This window comes from Mastigoproctus giganteus, chromosome 9 (assembly GCF_048544385.1).
Source record: "Mastigoproctus giganteus isolate SK-2022 chromosome 9, ASM4854438v1, whole genome shotgun sequence".
Lineage (NCBI taxonomy): Eukaryota > Metazoa > Arthropoda > Arachnida > Uropygi > Thelyphonidae > Mastigoproctus > Mastigoproctus giganteus.
The window spans coordinates 64,166,812-64,185,877 of NC_143583.1; the positions used below are offsets into that span (position 1 = coordinate 64,166,812).

At 35.8% G+C, this 19,066-nt stretch overlaps 1 protein-coding gene across 1 annotated transcript in view; it reads left to right on the top strand.

The window, feature by feature from the left end:
- LOC150080289 (N-chimaerin-like) overlaps positions 1-19,066 on the top strand; it is a 147,344-nt gene that overhangs the window by 80,258 nt on the left and 48,020 nt on the right. Inside the window, exons 6-7 of the mRNA XM_090380679.1 lie at positions 3,950-4,034; positions 12,218-12,391. Coding sequence (XP_090236805.1) covers positions 3,950-4,034; positions 12,218-12,391 — 259 coding nt within the window. The remainder of the gene's footprint in view (positions 1-3,949; positions 4,035-12,217; positions 12,392-19,066) is intronic.

The following is a 19,066-nucleotide window of genomic DNA, read 5'->3' on the forward strand; positions in this document are numbered from 1 at the left end:
AATGCACATATAATTGCCACGCCCATAATCAAGGAATGCATATAAAGTAGTAAAACTTTAAGCAGTTGTTTACTCAAGATCCCAGGAAAAACTTTGTAGTTTTCCAAAGCAATATGCTTATCAGTGTCAGTTAAATTTGCACTCTGATATGTGATTGGACAGTCTGTTGATAAATTCCATAGTGAGTGTTCTCTTATTAGTTTCTCCTAATGAAACTGATAGTTACTGCAATAAAAACTGTGTATCTTATATAAATTGGAAAAGCAAGCTGGATTTTTTTTTATTGGTGACTTCATTGTGTATGTGTAGGCAACTTCATTATAGATACATTAAGTTAATAGCCATACGTTTAAAAGATGAGACACTGCTATAATGGCATGTTTCACCTGATATTTGATGAGAAATTGGTGAGTCGTAAAAAAGCAGTCATAATAGTGTCACCCTGTGACAAGACTGTCATTATCATGACATCTTTTAAACAAATGGCCAATTAACCTTTCACCAAAGCCATTTGTTTAAGAGTAGTGCAGTATTAGGCAACTTGTAAAGGCAAAGTTTGTTCTGCTGTGAGCATTAAGACCATTGTTTTTCTAACCAGTTTACATTCTTCTGGCTGCAAAAACACGTGAAAGGACAAGCTATTCCTGTAAACTCCCTTACAATTTCTCTGTATTATAACTTGAAGCTATATAGCCTCAAGTTATAATACAGTAGAATGTCGATTATCCGAACCACCACCACCACCACCCCCAAAAAAATTTTACAATATCTACTTTTAGTGCACTGGTTGTTAGGCTGAAATATTACTCTTCCTGCTTAATACGGGGTGCTCTTACGAAGAAAGGCTTAAGTTTTGAAAATTACAGTGTCTGGAGACTAGGCACCGGCGAGGTGATCTGATAGAGGTGTATAAAGCCTTGAATGGTTTGAGCATGCTCAATGCTGATGGGATTCTTCCTCTTGCTCAGAATAATCACCTGAGAGGGCATAAATTCAAATTGAGAAAAGACAGATGTAGGATAGACGTGAGGAAATTTGCCTTTAGCCAGCGGGTGGTTGGTTGGTGGAATAGACTTCCATCCCTTGTCATGGAAGTTGATAGCCTAAATAAGTTTAAGGCTCAGCTGGACAGGTATTTCGAACGAACAGAGGGGTGAAGTGGAAGTGGTTATTTTTTTTTTATTTATTTATTTATTTTATTTATTTTTTTTTTTTGGGCTGATGCTGCATAAGCTTGCTTTCTTGCATCTAATGCCTCTACTAATGCTAATACATTCGTTTCTGATTATTTATTCAAAGATATATTATGCAGTATAGCATAGAAATAGTCTTAATTTGTCATTACAGGAGTTAAAAATCAAATGTTGGCTTTAGCTACTCTGTGGACCCAGGACAGTCTCCCCATGACTTTAATGCATCATTGTCTGTTTTACCATTATCCGTTGTGAGTGCGAGAGTATGGTGAGGGGGGGTCCCCATTAGCTTTCACTCAGTCTGTTGCGAGCCACTGCAGTGTGAGGTTATTGCATGTGTTTTGTTTCTAATCACTCAATGTTCGAGTTTTAGTTCTTGGCTATTTCAAAGTGAAATACTATGTCATTTTGCTTTTTAATTTTAATACTGCTGCCCCTTTGTGTTAATAATGGTGTCTGCAGGCAAAAGGCAGTGTGTTGTTAACAGAAGACAAGATAACAATTATTAATAACAATTGGAAAAGTGCAAAATCAGTGCATCTATTGCTAGCATTCTTAATGTTTGTAAAGCAACCATATCTAACATAAAGAGCAGAAAAAAATTAAAATTTTGAAGTTTGCTTCAAAGTTAGACAATGAAGATGGCTCTAAAAAAAAGGATTCCTGTGTTTTCTGAGTGTGGGCAAGATGATGCAGAGGCATGGTAAAACAACAATGCTGATGATCCCAGTTATCATATTTTAACTGAAGAAGAAATTGTTGCATTAGTCCAGGATGAAGAACGTGCTGACTTTCTACAGAGATACTGCTATTAAAGAGGACGAGAGACCTCGTTGCAAAACAAAAATAATCTTGCAAGGTTCAGAGAAAAATTCAAGATTACATATTTTAAAAAATAAACCTTCCCAAAATTCATTATACTCTCATTTGTGTGTTAGGTTAATTTCTGTTTTTTAAGTAAAAAAAAAAAAGTGTGATTTATAGTTGAAACCATGTAAAACAATTAGGTAAGTTCAAAATAAATATAATATACATTGTTTCTTCAACATGTTTTGGTTATTATTTACAAACCATTTTCTAAATCAATTATTTTTTATAATACTTCATATTTCAAAATACAGTAGTACAGGCTTGTCCTCGATTAACATGATTAATTCGTTCAGCGAGCACATTGCACAAAACAGAAACTCGTTAATTGAACATAATAATCGATAGGAAAAATTATAATTGGTCTGTGACCTTCAGGAATGTCCTTAAAGAATTTTAAAAATACCTTTTAAATAACTTTTTAACTGTATACCATGTAAAAGATAATGAAAATAATTATAGAATCAAATGTTTATTGTATAAAATACACAGTGAAGAAACTATTTGTTATAGAAATATTGGAACAGAGTCGTTTGAACAGTTTTGGCTTTCTTTTTTTCATCAATTAATTTTTTTTCTTCTATTAATCTTCGCTAGGCCCTGGCGAAATAAGCAGAGAACCTCAAACCTTTTGTTTGAGGTTCTTTGTGATACGAAAGATTTCATCTAGTTCTTTTACTGTTATCTCCTTTGCGGTAACATTTTCATCTGTCACATTGAAAAATTAAAATTTTTTTGCATTTAAAAATTAGAATTTTTAAATGCAAGTCTGCATGTGACTTTATTATGCGGGAGACAGACAAGTAACACATCTGCTTCTGATGGTTGATGGAACACACTGAGGCAGGCAGCAGGCAAACGCTTGTTTATTCCCTGTCCAACGCATGGTAAGCTTAGCGCACGATTCAAATCTTTTTCAACTATCACATAAAAAAAGATCAAGTTAACTGGAAAATTTCTGTCAGTCTTAATGCAGTGTAGCATTAATGAAATGCAGGAATCACAAATCTGCTCACTTCAGTGATGAGTAGGTTTGTGATTCCTGCATTTTTTATCCTTCACTTACACCTTTTAAATAAAAAAAATTCTTTAGATTGTCTAGGCCAGTGTTTCTCAACCTTTTTTGTTCGCGTACCCCCAAAGAACCACATTCTTATTTTTGTACCCCCATATATGTATGTCTACTATATTTTACTACAGCACAAAACACACTTAAGTTAAAAATTGGATAAATCATCACTTCTGATGAATCATCACTTAGCTTAATAATGGCAGTAGTGTAATTACTACAGAATATGTTAAGTAAAAAAAAAAATACGTTTCAATTGTTTCAAAATATTTTTGTTTCTTGTTAATCTCTCGCGTACCCCCTGGGGAGCTCACACGTACCTCCTGGTTGAATAACGCTGGTCTAGGCAGAAAATGAAAAATGGGATACATAATAAATTTGGCATCCAAACATATTACTTTTTTTATATTTATTTTCTAATAACAATAGTATAGACAAAATGCCATATAGTTTTCAGTTTCTATTGTTAAGATATTAGAAACTGAAAAACTACATGCTTCAAATGACTACATAGTTGATTTCTATTCTTCACTATTCTGCTATCCAAAGTAATTGCTAAAGCCTTTTAAAAATGTTACATATCGGCATGAAGAATAGCAACTTTAGTGGTGAATGCCGGAGTGCAATAAAATTTCCATTTAAAATTTCTTGTAAATGGAAATTTTACTGTACCCGTCTTACTTCAGAGTTTTGTGATAATGTTTCTTTTTCTGTTTAATATGAGCAAAAGTTGTTGGATTATATTTTGTATTTGTGCTCATGCATTGAACTATTTCTAGTATTGTTAAAGTTTCTGAAAGACATTTATTTATCTTTATAGACACACAACTTTAAAACTCTTCCATGGTGTGACTTTTGTGGCAATTTCATGTGGGGAATTATAGCTCAAGGTGTAAAGTGTGAAGGTAGGAGCCCCTTAGATTCTTCAGAGTTAAATAAAATTACAAGTTAAACTACTGATTATTTATTATTACAAGGGTGGATTGAGTCTGTAAGTAAGTCACAAACAAACAAATGCAGCTCCATCAGTACTAAATGAACAATTGCAAGTTTTAGCAATAGACATTAGAATGTTCCACAGTAGTATAAAGCACTGCTATTTGCATACATATCAAGTCATGCAAGGCAAAAATGGCAATTATACTGCCTGAGTCTACAATTAAGGAAATATATGCTGTTACTTGTTTTCTTAGGCCAAACAATGTTCAACCAGTGCTATTCACAAAGAAATGCTTCTGATGAGAACTGTTTATCACATAAGGCTGTTTAAAACTTGGCTGAAAAAGTTTCAGGACAGTGCAGGTAATGATGTCCAGTTAAAATTTCAAGTTATGCAGTTCTGGTCCTAGTGGAATCATTGATTCAAGCTAATCATTATTATTGATCTATTACATTGTTGATTGTTATGTGGCAGTTATAATGCCACGGGTAAGTGTCAATAATGTAATAGATGCTGTGGGATATCCCTTAATTTTACATACACACAATTTCGAGAAGTGTGCATATAGTGGGTTCTTAGGAAACTAAAACTGAATACAAAACACGATGCATGGGACTTGCATTGGAAAATGTGTTTTGCTATGAGGTAGAGGAAGATTGCACGCTGAACAGGATTGCCACTGATACAGAAAAATTAACCAATATTTTAACACACACACACACACACACACACACACCAATTCAGTCTTGCAAGGCAAAAATGGCAGTTATAAATCTGAGTATACAATTAAGGAAATACGTGCTGTTGTGTGTTTTCTTGGGCCAAAGAGTGTTCAACCAGTGATATTTACAAAGAAATACTTGTACTAATTAAAATACAAAAATATGATTACTTATTTGTTCTTATTTGGTTTTTCAAGTTAATTTAACTTTTCTGTCATTTGGATTCTTGTTTTTTTGGTTAATTTTTTTTTTTTTTTTTTTTTGAATTTTTAGTTAGCAGATGTAGATGTTTGCATTTTCATTAGGTTTGCTTTCTGGCTTCATCTGATATAGAAATTTTCATATTTTGTTTTTTCATTTTGTTTGAGTTTTTTTTTCTTTATTATTGGGTTAACCATATTTAATAATTTTTTTTTTTTTTTTTTTTTCAATCTGTCTATTATTTGGATTGGAAAATCCATAGTTGTTTCACTGATTTTGCAGTGTGTGACAGAAATGTGAGCATTTGTGAATTTTTACAGTGACCAATATATGCTTTCATGATTAAATGGTTATGATTCCTCTAAATTTTCTTTTGTGTTATTTTTCTTTCTTAGTAAGTGTCTCTTTGCCCATAGGTGGGTTCAGGGATTTTGTGCTCCTGTGCCTTTCTGATCTAGTACAGGTTCTTGTGTGTTAGCTTTTTATTTTTACTTTTTTTTCATCATGTAGTATTTTATTTTATTTTTTTTTTTTGTGCTTAACTGCACAAAAAAAAAAAAAAAAGAAACACCCAAAAAGGTATTAACTGCAACCTTCAGTTAACACCTCTCTAGCATTATTTGTTTTAGTTTACAGCAATTCTTATAATAGTATTTACTTTTATTATATAATTGGTTGCACGACAGTTAATTTGCATTTATAGGAGAGTCAGTGGTGATGAGTCATGGCTATGCCACTTTAAGCCTGTATCCTAAATCCAAAAAGAAGCATCCTGGGTAACTTCAAGCATAGGAGTTTGAGTGCCATCAGCAAGAAAGACAATGGTGACTTTTCTGGGACTGGCATGGCATTCTCCTTATGCAGTTTTAAATGCTGAATGGTATCATATTGCACAATCCTGAAAGAACCTAGCTTGGCTGTTTTTTGCAAATCAAGTATGTTAGTTCTGTACTAATTATGTATAATGCAAGGATGTATGCACTGTATACCTCAAAAGACCACACAATTTGGGAACTTCTTGATTATCCTCCCTATCATCACAACCTTGCCCCTAACAATTTTCTGGTCCACTTAAACAAGTAGACTCACCCCCCCTTCCTTTACTTTGTGACTTTCTTACTGACTTCCTTTTGTATAAAATAAAAACATTTGTTGTGTTTGTTAACCATAGGCTGTCCTTTAAATTTTTATAAATTTATCACATTTCATATACAGGTATCCTTCAGTTATTTGCATTGTTTTATTGCAAAAGGCTCAAACTTGTATCTCAAAAATAATTTCCTCATAAATAATGTAATGATCATGAGTTGCAGTTTGGATCAGATCATCATACTTATTTCACAGATATACATACATTTCTATTACTGAAGAATTATGAGGTATTTTTAATTAGAATATGGTTACTGAAAGATGTGAGAAGTCTGACTAGTAGGAAACTTCCTATATCTCCTGTGTTCCTGACCCAGTTTCTACTTTTCATCTTCTAGAAGCAAGGAAGTCAGCTATATGGCTGTTGAATGAATGAGGATGGATTGTTAATATGTGATTAAGACAACCAAATTGCATGAATTATAAGATAAATTAACCTTATTATCATGATTTCTTCTAATTTTTTTTTGCAGAATGAATATCACTTTGTTCACTTACCTTATGCTGTTGTGCAGCTGGTTGCCATGCAAAAATAATGATTATAATCATTAATAATACTGAATTGTGTGATTTTTATGCATGAATTGGAAAATGAACAGTTTAATAGCATATAATTATAACTGTTATATTAAATAGATTTTACAAATATAAAATTAGCCTTATTGGGAAACATTCTTGACAGTCAGAAAATAATCCTTATAAGTAATACTAATAGCCATATAGTGCAAGGAACCCACAGGCTTTTGCTGCACTGGCCAAAAAAAAAAAACAACACTACTAGATAAGAAAATACAAATTATTTGCTTCCTTCCTTCCTCATATAGGTAACTATCCAGTTAACCATTGAATTTATTCAAACTGTCAGCCTCAACTGCATGCGAAGGCAACCTGTTCCAGCAATCAGCGACTCACTGGCTAAAAGAAAACTTCCTACAGTCTAGTCTAAACCCCTGTAATTTGAATTTATGCCCCCAAGTTCTGTAATTCTCTAAAACAGTGAAAATTTCACCTTCATTCATTTTACTAAAATGAACTTCATTTTACAGAGCCTTATAAACCTCAATCAGGTCATCTGTAAGGTGCCCTTTTTCTGATCTTATATTGAGTTGTTTGTTTTTGGACTCTTTCAAGAAGCTCAGTGTTTTTTTTTTTTTTTTTTTTTTTTTCCAGATGAGATCTCCATACTTGAACACAGTATTCTAAATGTGATCTTATGCTTACCTTATACCAGACTTTCTCAACCTTCTCTTTGTTGCGTGGCACAGTTTTAAAGATGCTAAAATTTTGTGCCACACTAAAATCACTATTATACTCATATATATTATAATATATATATATTTATTTATATACATATATTCACAAACTGAAAATTAATTAACCTTATTTCTGTTGGGTATACATAAAGATACACTTATTATTATTTGTTTTTGATGCTTTTAAATGTTATTTTTTGAACATACCTTATACCAAAATTGCATAAAATTTAAAAGAAAAATGATTTAAAAGAATATACGTAAAATTTAAAAGAAAATATGTAAAAAATTAACATATTTAAATATAAAAACAAATGAATATACAATTATAACATTGTAATCAGTGAGACGATTGGGTTTGATGACAGACGCACAGTTTTTTAATACAAGGATTTATTGTGGATAGGCTTGCTCTCAGCTCCTCTTCTATTGACTTAGTCTCTCTCTCTAGGTAGGAAGTGGGAATTGGCAATAAAATTCTAATTGCCTTTTCGAAATTCATGGGTATTAATTTTGAATTTTGCTAATATTTTAATTTGCTAATATTAGCGTTATTAGAGTGAATTTCCAGCGACTTGTCGCTACGGATCTCAGCCAGTTCTTCTTCCTCTTGCAGATTAATTCTAACATTGGAAGGTTTCTTGTTGCAGATGGGTCTCTTACCCACAAATATTTTTTGGTATCAAGGGATGGAAAGTAGTGCTCAATTTAACAGTCTTTAACAGCTCTAATGTTTTGTTTATTACATTAATTATTTTAGTATAATTTGTTTTGGCAGTCAGGGGAAACATTTCTAATTTTTTTTCATATACTCAACTTTTCTTTAAAGGCAAACAACTTGTCAGAAGTGAGTAAATTTTCCTGTGAGCCTTGCATACTGATATTTAATTTATTAAGCTGCACGAATAAATCTGCTACAAAAGCTAACTTAAAATTTACAGCACCAAATTTCATCACTTAATTAATCACAAAATTTTGATTGCTGCATTGAAAAAAAAATGAGCATTTCCTCGCGCAACTCATACATATGCATAAGCACATTTCCTTTCGATAGCCACTGAACCTCTGTATGCATTCTTAAAGAAAAATGATCAGACTCCAGTTTCTCGCATAATTTTCCAAAAACATATTTTTTGTGGTGTAGTTTTGATATAATTTACTGTTTTAACTGCTTTATCAAGTACAAGTTTTAAATCGGGTAAGACTGTCTTTGCTACTAGAATTTCTGTGTATGAAACAGTGTGTAATAATACAGTATTTGAATTGCATCGTTTTACTAAGTTTACAAATCCTCTTAGTGCTCATGTCATCGCAGGAGCACCGTCGATACAAATGCCGACACATGACTTCCATAAAATACCACACTTTTCGAAATAATTATTCATTACTTCGAAAATATCATGGTCGATTATTCTTTCAGTGAGTTTGTCACAAAAAAGAAAAAAATAGAAAAGATTAATAATTGTGTCGTTTTCGATAAACCTGACAAATGCTATTAATTGGACTTACTCACTGATATCTGTAGAATTATCTGCTTGCAATGCAAACAGTCGCCCAAAATTATTAATATGTTAAATAACTTTTTCTTCAATATCATCGGACATTTCTTTTACATGCCTGCTAAATGTGCTGTTCGAAAGTGGTACAGTCATTATTTTTTTCCCAATGTCCTCTCCCAAAATACTTTTCACGATTACCCGCCATGCTGACTTTCTGCAATCAGGTGAGATTTTTTTTTTTTTTTTTTGCCACCAGTTCGGCTACTAAATAGCCAGCTTCTTGCATTTTATCAGATATTTTAGCCATACTATAAAATTCTGTGCTTGTTTTCTAGAAGAGGCCTGTAGTCTTTTAAAATATTTCATAGTTTTGATGAAAATTCTCGTGTTCCGTAGAAAAATGACTGCAATTTACTGGGCACCATTGATTCAGTCGACAATTTTAAACCACATACCACACATAAAGGTTGAGGACAATCTTGGATACCAGCATATGAAAATCCCATTGCAAAATAATCATCATATTTACAACAACATGTTTTCTTTTTTGATGTTGATGGTTGCTCGTTTTTGTTTTTGTCATTTTCTCCAAGCTCATTATGTAGTTGCGTCTTCTGATTTCCTCTCACTAAAAATTTATCCATCGCTAATAATTTCTAAAAAAATTAAAGTTACTTCTAAAAACTAATACAGTTAATTGAAAATACCTGTTCTGTATGAATTAACTGAATGCATATGACATTTTAGAGATATAAAAACACAAAGGAAATTTCTTACTATCCTGCTTACAACTACAGGGGGCCTGGGTGAGATTCTCAAGTGATAAGAATTGCTGAATAAAGATGAACAGACATACTACTAGGAATCAAAAGGTGAACAGACCTACTACTAGGAATCAAAAGGTGAATAAAGGATTAAAGGTGAACAGATCTAGTACTAGGAATCAAAACGTGACATCATATTGACCCCTGGAAGGGGCTGGGATTGGTGCAGCATAAATAAACAAATTTTTTATTTGAATTCATTTTTATTATAAAAGTTGGATTTGTTAAATTTTTTTTATTTCCATTTTCCGCGGCATACCTGAAGCATACTTGAGGCACACTAATGTGCCGTGGCACATAGGTTGAGAAACACTGCCTTATACAGTGGGACTAAGACTTCCATATCTCTACAGGATAATGTTCAATAAATCATAGATAGGACATCATAGACTTTCCTGGCTGCCTGTTTACACTGCTCAGTGCTCAGAAAACTTTATATCTGCTCATATTATAACTTCCAGATTCCTTTCTTCCTGTACTGTTTTTATTGGCGCACTATGGCCATAGTTGCCGATGCGCCTAATAAGTCCCGAAACAAACAAACTGTTTTTAATTCAGCCCCACCAAGTATAATTTATTTTGGGGTTGCTCTTTCTCAAGTTTAGGGTTGCACCTTGCATTCGAACATAGCCCACTTTTCTGACCATTCTTACAGCCTGTTTGAGTCATGTTGAAGGAGCGCTGCTTGGTACTGATCATTAATTACTCTACCAATCTTTATGTCATGTGCAAATTTTGACATCAAGCCTTCTAGTCCATTGTCGATGTCTTCTTTTATGAAAATCAGAAACAATAGTGGTCCAAAAACTGATCCTTGGGGGACCCCACTTCTGACTTTACACCAATATGAACAATATCCATTAATCATCACAATCCACCTTAGAATTTTTCCTGTAATCCCAATGTGTTCCAGCTTATACAGTAACCTGTTGTGAGGGACTGAGTCAAATGCCTTGCTAAAATCCAAATAAACTATGTTGAAATTGATCCCTATATCCAGCTCATGAGTAACTGTCAGAATAGCTTACAAAGTTAGTTAAACATGATTTTCCCTTAATAAAACAGTGTTGTGTGTTATTCCGAATGCCATATCTATTTAAATGTCCCTGGATTGCACTCTTAATCATTGCTTCTAAGATTTTTTCCTACAACTTAAATCAGACTAACTGGTCTGTAGTTACCTATCTTTGAGGGCGGCTAACGTAGCTGAACGATTGAGGGATCTATTCCCGCTTTATCTATCATTGGTTAAATGTTACTCTCACTCTTTAATACCATTGGTTAAAATGTATGAAGCAGCCGTCACTAAAGACAGCGTTTCCGCTGGCCCACGAAATCCAACTGTCGAATTGCGAGACTGTCGAATTGCAGTACGTCGAATTGTGAGGCACCACCGGTATCACGTATATTCTTCCAATTTTCATGTATCATTTAATTTTTTAATTGGTAAGATAATAAAGGGTAAATTTGTGCTTAATATATCTTTGCTTTTATAGCCTGTGGATAATATTCCTCCTATTTTCGCTAATTAGAATCGCTGTGTAATAGAATTAAAATTAAAGTCACAAACGTGATCACAATGACCGGCGCTTACTGCACATTGTATAGTGAATGGTAATTTTACTATGTTAGTTCCTTGTAACGTGATTTGATTGTACAGTGAACCAATTGTAAAAAAGGGGGAGGGGTACATTGTATTTTTAACTATTTACGTGAAACTTCGGATAATTGGGGCAGCTGCTTAATCAGGCCAAAATGCACTAGTCCCTATGTGTCCTAAATAACCGGAGTGGACTGTATTATATTTCTCTGCTAACTTTTAGTTGATTTACTTTTGTTTAACTTTTTCATAATGTCTACTCAGTGAAAGAACGATCTTTTTACATTTAGTAGATATTTTCACTCAAGTAAGGGCAACATTTAGACAAATTTACATTTTTAGTTTACTGTACTTGGATTTAAGGAAACAAAGAGCACTGTTGTAGTTCAAGCAAACAAGAGCTGGACATGAGTACATGTAGAAATATGCCCCCCCATGCTGCTCACCTTACTGAATGTAGCCACCTCTGTCAGAGCAGTGACTGATAGTTACCAAAAATAATAGTTTGGCATATCTGTGAAATTTGTTCTGTAAATGTTTGATTCAAAATGTTTTTATGTTGATACTAATAATTATTATTATAAGAAAATCTCAATATTAATAATTAAGAAAATGTACTGCACTGATATTCAATTTGGAATTGATATAGGAAAGGAAGTTGTAGATCAAAAGTGTATCAGTATTAGAAAAGTGGAAGAAATTTTTTTTTTTGCTAATTCATATACATTGCACCACAGAATACATTACACCATGAATTTTTTCATCTGTGCATATGACAGTGATTGAGTGAAGTATTAATTACAAATGAGTAATTTGTTTGAAACCTTTGCAGTTCTTATATGTTATTACATGCTGTATACATTATTTGTATTGTTGACATTCTATAATTCTTGATTTTAGATTGTGGATTCAGTGCACACCGACGCTGTTCTGAAAAAGTACCAAATGAATGTTTACCTGATCTTAAATATATCAAAAGGGTATTTGGTGTAGATCTCACTACTCTAGTCAAAGCCCATAATAGTTTACGCCCTCCAGTTGTAGAAATGTGTGTTCAGGAAATTGAGAAAAGAGGTAATATATTTTGCTTACATTTTATATTAATTGTTACATTAAGAAATATGCCTGTATATAAATACATTTAACTCAGCTAACATTAAGTTAATCAATTATTATTTATACTTCGATCATGTATTTATTATCATAATGCGGGAAACTTTTATCCATGTATTTTATGTCATGTAGCTTCAAATTTTATTAATTAAACCTGATGCATTTGGGTTGACTGTAAATGACTGCTAAATACAGTTAATGATTGTACAGGGTGTCCCTTTTTAATGACCCTGATTTTAAATCTCTTGCAAAAGAAAATCCAGTGCACTAGGAAATGTTAACTTTTATTGGGAAATAAAACTCAAACAGTTTAAATAAAGAAGTCAGCAGACTTCTGCATCAGCTCATTTGGGGCAGCAAAGAATGTCCAGCTGATACTCTGTCAGACCAGGTTTGCCCCAACATATCTGGACTGATGGTGACAGTTGCTTGCACAATGCATGTACATAAAGTGGTGATGTTAGACCCTTAATGGAATAAACCACATCTTTCACATAGCCCCAGAAGAAGAAATCTGTCGGAGTTATATTCAGTGAATGAGATTGCCATAGTTATTGGTCTACCGTGCTCGGTCCAGTGGTCCGGGGACATGCTGTTCTGAGTAGTGCACACCTGCAAACTCCATTGAGGCAGTGCTCCATCTTACTGAAAGATGACGTTGGGCTGTAGGTGTGCAATCTGAGGAAATGCCTATTATTCCAGCATGTCTAGGTATGTGATTCCTGTAATTGTATCCTACAAGAAGAACAGTCTGATAATCATGTCATTCATGAGACCACACCACACTTTTGGGTTGTCTCAAACGTGCTCTTGGATGCAGTATGAATTTTCAGAACCTCATATTTGAACGTAGTGTTGGCTAACTTTTCCTGAAATGTGAAATTTTGTAACTCAGTTTGGTTTCTTGAACCATTTGCAATCTGTAGGAATATAAATGCAACCACTTGTGTACAACCATGTAAAGAGTTGCACAGGGCATGATGCACTCCCTGTCCTATGAATAAAGGCAGCGTACTGAGATGCTTTGATGACTTACTCCATGTTGCTTCTGCATGCTACCGGTGTTCAAAAATGTCCTGTACCATCTCTGTATAGACTTTGGGTCGGGTGCATCTTTGTTGAACAAATGTTTAAATTGTCTTTGAACATGACGACAGGCAACAACTCAGTGTTGTTATGGGCCTATATGAGAGCTTGAAGGATTAAAAGTGAGGGACCCATCAAGCTCTCAGCTGCCCACACCAGTGCCAGAGCTTGCACTTGGTCATCGCGCAACACAGCGGCAGCCCCCAAAGGCAGAATGTGCTGGTCCCAAAGGAACTAGTAGTTGTTGGTGACTCTATTGTCAGGGAAACGGGAAACATGCTTTGTAAAAAGGATAGGTGGAACAGGACCGGGGTATGTCTGCCAGGGGCAAAGGTTGATGACGTTGTAGAGCGGATATCATCTTTTAAGGGCACAAAAGGTGATATAGTTGTACACGTTGGCACTAATGATATTAAGAGTAGGAGACCGGCGGAATTACTTAACAAGTACAGGTCACTGTTGAAAAAAAAGCCATGAATTAGGGTTGAATTTGAACGTGTCTGCAATTCTGCCCAGACACGATAGGAGGGAGTATATCATGAGAGCCCTGTCGATCAATTCTGCCCTGGAAAGATTGTGCAAGGCTCAAGGGGTAGAATTTTTTTCAGCCTGGTCTGTACTTGTTAACAGGAGAGACTGCTTCTACAGGGATGGGGATACACTTAAATAGAAAGGGTGAAAGAATGTTTGCTGATGCTATCGAGCCAGTGATATGTGGGTCGGAAAACTGCTAGATTGGGGGATACAAAGACTAATAGATTAACAGTAGCCGCTGGCAGAGGTGAAAGTGATTCTTGCACTGCTTCTATTGGAATGAGCAGCAGCCTGGAAAATAACATGCAGGATATTTCAGAGACTGCTGGGAATCATTGGGGTCCAAGTAAACACATGGGTTGTGTTAGGGTAGCTAAGAAAGAGAACAGGTGCATGTATACTTGCGTGTACACCAATGCTAGGAGTTTAGTAAATAAATTTGAATTTGAGGTATTGCTCAAAACATCAAAGGCAGATATTGTTGGGATTTCAGAGACATGGTGTCACACAGATATAAGGAATGCAGAACTGGAATTTGGGGAGTACAATGTCTACAGAAAGGATAGACAGGATAGGAAGGGAGAAGGGGTTATGCTATTAGTTAAGAAATACATGAAATCCAAGGAAGTGAAGCCAGTCGACATCGCTGGACAGTGCAGTGTCGAGTCAGTTTGGTGTGACATAAGCATTGGGAGATCAAAATTGAGAGTAGGAGTGTGCTATCGGCCTAATGACTCTGATGAGTATAATAAGAAACTGTACAGGAAAATAGTGGGCCAGTAAATCAGATAGTCTTATAATGGGGGATTTTAATTTCCCAGATATTGACTGGAATTTGTGGGTTGGTCACTCACACACTAGCAAGGCGTTTGTGGATTTATTGGATGATTGTTTTCTAAATCAGCATGTTCGGGAGGCAACTACAGGGAGCAATACTCTTGATTTGATTATCAGTAGGGATTCTTCATGCATTAAGAATATGCAGATACATGAACCACTAGGTGGCAGTGATCACAGTGTGCTGAAGTGGGATTTACTCAAAGAGGTAACTACCATTAGGGGTAAAGGGAAGGGTTATTGCTTTCGTAAAGGCAACTACGATGGACTGAGACAGTATTTAAATTCTATACAGTGGGACCAACTGATGATGTTACCAACAGTAAATTCAAAATGGGAAGCATTCAAAGAACTTATCTTGGAAGCTACTAGGCTTTACATACCAACTAAGAAATATTGTTCAAGGTTTAGGCCAAAATGGATGTCAGATGAACTAATGAGGTATATGGCAGAGAAGAAAAATGCATGGGATACTTACAAATTAACACGTGACACAAAGCCTATGATAGATACAAGTTGATCTGTAACCAAGTTACAAAGGAGGTTAGGCAGGCGAAGGCAGATTACGAGATATCTTTGGCAAGGGATGCAAAGAAAAACAGCAAAGAGTTCTTTACTTATGTAAACTCTAGAAGGAAGGGGATGAATCAGATTGGTCTACTTGATATCGATGGGTCAACTGTTGATGATCCTGCTCAGGTAGCTAACAAACTAAATGAATATTTTGCATCGACATTCACACATGAGGAGTTATTCAGCGAGGGGAATGCCAGAGATGTATTCAACTCTGGCAGTAAGCTAGAGAATCTTGTAATCTCTGAGAGTAAAGTGGAGGAGAAATTGTTGAAGGTAAACACAAGAAAGGCACCTGGGGTGGATGGGATCTATCCAGTTATATTAAAGGAGGCAGCAAAGGAAGTAAGCAAATCCTTAGCAATAATTATGAGAGCTTCCTTGGACTCAGGGGAGGTACCCATGGACTCTAGATATGCAAATGTGACCCCAATTCACAAAGGAGGATCAAAGGCTGACACAAGTAATTATAGACCTGTGAGTTTAACTTCTGTTCCCGGAAAATTAATGGAGGCACTGGTTAAAGAAGCACTGCAGGATCATCTAGACAAGACTTCAGTTATAGCTCGGACACAGCATGGTTTTGTTAAGGGGAAATCTTGCCTGACCAATTTGATTGGATACTATGATGCAGTCACAAAAGAACTGGATGCAGGGAATAACTTTGATATTATATACTTGGATCTTAGAAAGGCTTTTGATACTGTTGCACATGGAAGACTGCTGCACAAATTGGAGCAGTGTGGCATTGGAGGCAAATTGCTGCTATGGATAAAGGGATGGTTGAGGGGGAGAAGACAGAGAGTGGTAATCAATGGACACTGCTCATCGTAGACTAATGTTATTAGTGGAGTCCCTCAGAGTTCAATATTGGGTCCATTATTGTTTTCTGTATTTATAAATGATATTGATGATGGTATATCAAGCTTAATGTCCAGGTTTGCAGACGATACGAAGGTTGACAGGGTTGTCAAGGACACTACTGAAACTATGCTGCTGCAACAGGATCTGGAAAGTTTGAGCAGATGGGCTGAGAGGTGGCAAATGAAGTTTAACGTTGACAAATGTAAAGTACTACATATGGGGAAACAGCACCCCAGAGCAACGTATTAACTCTGTGGTGCTACACTGACAGTGGTAGAGAATGAAAAGGACCTGGGGGTGGTTGTGCAGGCAGATATGAAGTTCTCTGAGTAGTGCAGACGGGCTGCAAGAGTAGCTCATGGTGTATTGTCAATGATATATAGGAATTTTTCTAGCAGGGATAAGGAGGTGATTATTCCCTTGTATAAGGCAATGGTCAGACCACACCTAGAGTACTGTATACAGGCCTGGAGGCCTCATTTCAAGAAGGATGTAGAGCTGCTGGAATGAGTACAGAGAATGGCAACAAGAGTAGTGAATGGAACAAAGGATATTGTTCAAAGAACAAAGGCTTTTACGAAGAAAGGCTTAAGTTTTGCAAATTACAGTGTCTGGAGACTAGGCACCAGCGAGGTGATCTGATAGAGGTGTATAAAGCCTTGAATGGTTTGAGCATGCTCAATGCTGATGGGATTCTCCCTCTTGCTCAGAATAATCTCCTGAGAGGGCATAAATTCAAATTGAGGAAAGACAGATGTAGGATAGACGTGCGGAAATTTTCCTTTAGCCAGCAGGTGGTTGTTTGGTGGAACAGACTTCCATCCCTTGTCGTGGAAGTTGATAGCCTAAATAAGTTTAAGGCTCAGCTGGACAGGTATTTCGAACGAACGGAGGGGTGAAGTGGAAGTGGTTATTTTTTATTTTTTTTATTTTTTATTTTTTTGGCTGATGCTGCATAATCTTGCTTTCTTGCATCAAATGCCTCTACTAATGCTAATGACCACAGATTTGCACTCTGCAAACCACACCACTGCCTGCACTTTCCCTTGCACAGATGGCATTTTTAACAAACAACAGCAGTGCTGTGGCCTCGGTCACTGTGTGTTTCAAACAATCAATAATGAAACTTGACATATTTCCCTGTATTGGCTCCCACTACGTTGCCACATATACAACACAAATTTTAACCAACTTTTAAAATCAGGGATATTCAAAAGGGAGAATGCCCTGTATTATTGTCAAAATGGTTACTTGTAAACTCCTCAGATCTGTGGTCATGTTGGAGTTATAAATAGAACATTTATCATTAGTATTAAAGTGGTGGAATATTGCAAGAAATCAAAACTTATGTGAAGTCCAACACAAAATAGAAAGAGAATTGTTTTGGAAATTGCAGGGGATATAATATTAAGACAGCCATATACAACATTGCAGCATCATGTAAGGAAATCACAAATCACTTGGGCTGTAATGAAAGGTGTATGGTTAGAGTATATGTCCATAGTGTGTTCATGGTGTATTAGGAACACTGGCAAGAACCTGAAACTTTCAGTTTGTTTGAGAACGGAAGGAAGGGGGATATCCATTCTCATTGAACCTGACCCAAACATGCAGTGGAGCTACAAGTTTAAGCTCACTTGAGGATTCAGTTATCTTTTACACTGCTGTGATGAATTGTATCAAGAGAAGAAGCAAAATTCTGTTAGACTTTTAACCTTGGATTCTTAAAACATGAACTATGCAGTATAATACATGCGTATATTTTTATTGCTCTCCTGTTTTAATATCAATTTATTTAATTTTTGTTTTGTAATAAGTGAAGCTTTAATTTGTCAGTCTGAAATTTTCACCAAAGGAATGCATCTTGCTTTATAACATAAATGTACACATTTAAAAAAAAACATGGTCTGATTTACATAATTTCAATATACACTGAGTGATCACTGGATTATGACCACCTACCTAATACTGAGTTGGGCCACCATTTGCACAGATAACAGCTGATATTCGCATAAGCAATAACTCCACTAGATGTCTGTAGGGATCTGTAACTGTGTTGCCTGCAAGGCTTTCCACAGTGTTGTTGTTGTTGTTATTTGGTTTTTAGGAGCATTAGCAACTAAGGCCATATTGCTCCGGGATATGCGGTGGTCATTCCCTGAATGACCTTTCCGCATCCTCCGTATTTGGTGGTGACGGGCTCGAACCCCGGTCTAATCAAGAAGCGTGTGCTACGCACTGCTGCTCCTTCCCACCTGGCTACGGAGGCGCCTCCACAGTGTCAGAATAGATGAATGTTGCATGGCCATATGCCTCACTTCCTGTTCCAAAACATCCCACAGGTTTACAGTCCTGTGGAAAACATGATTTTCATCTCACAGGCAAATTCGGAGGCCAATCAAGATGGATCTTCACTGTGTTCCTCAAACCGCTTATTCACAGCATAAGCCTAATGACATGGTGCATTATTGTCTTGAAGGATCCTTTTTCTGTCCAGGAAAAAATTCAACATGGTCGGGTGCACATTGTCTCCTAAGATCTGCTGGTAGACTTCAGTGAAATGTTGCATATGCAATACGCATCGGGGGTGGGGGGGATCCTAATTCTTTCCAGAAAAATATGCCCCATATTAAGCAATGACTGCCACCTGCCCGGGTAGGCACCATGCACAAAAATGGACTCGTGTTGCTTGCATTGCACACGAAGGCATCTGTCAGCATGTTGCTCCAGGTATTGCTCATC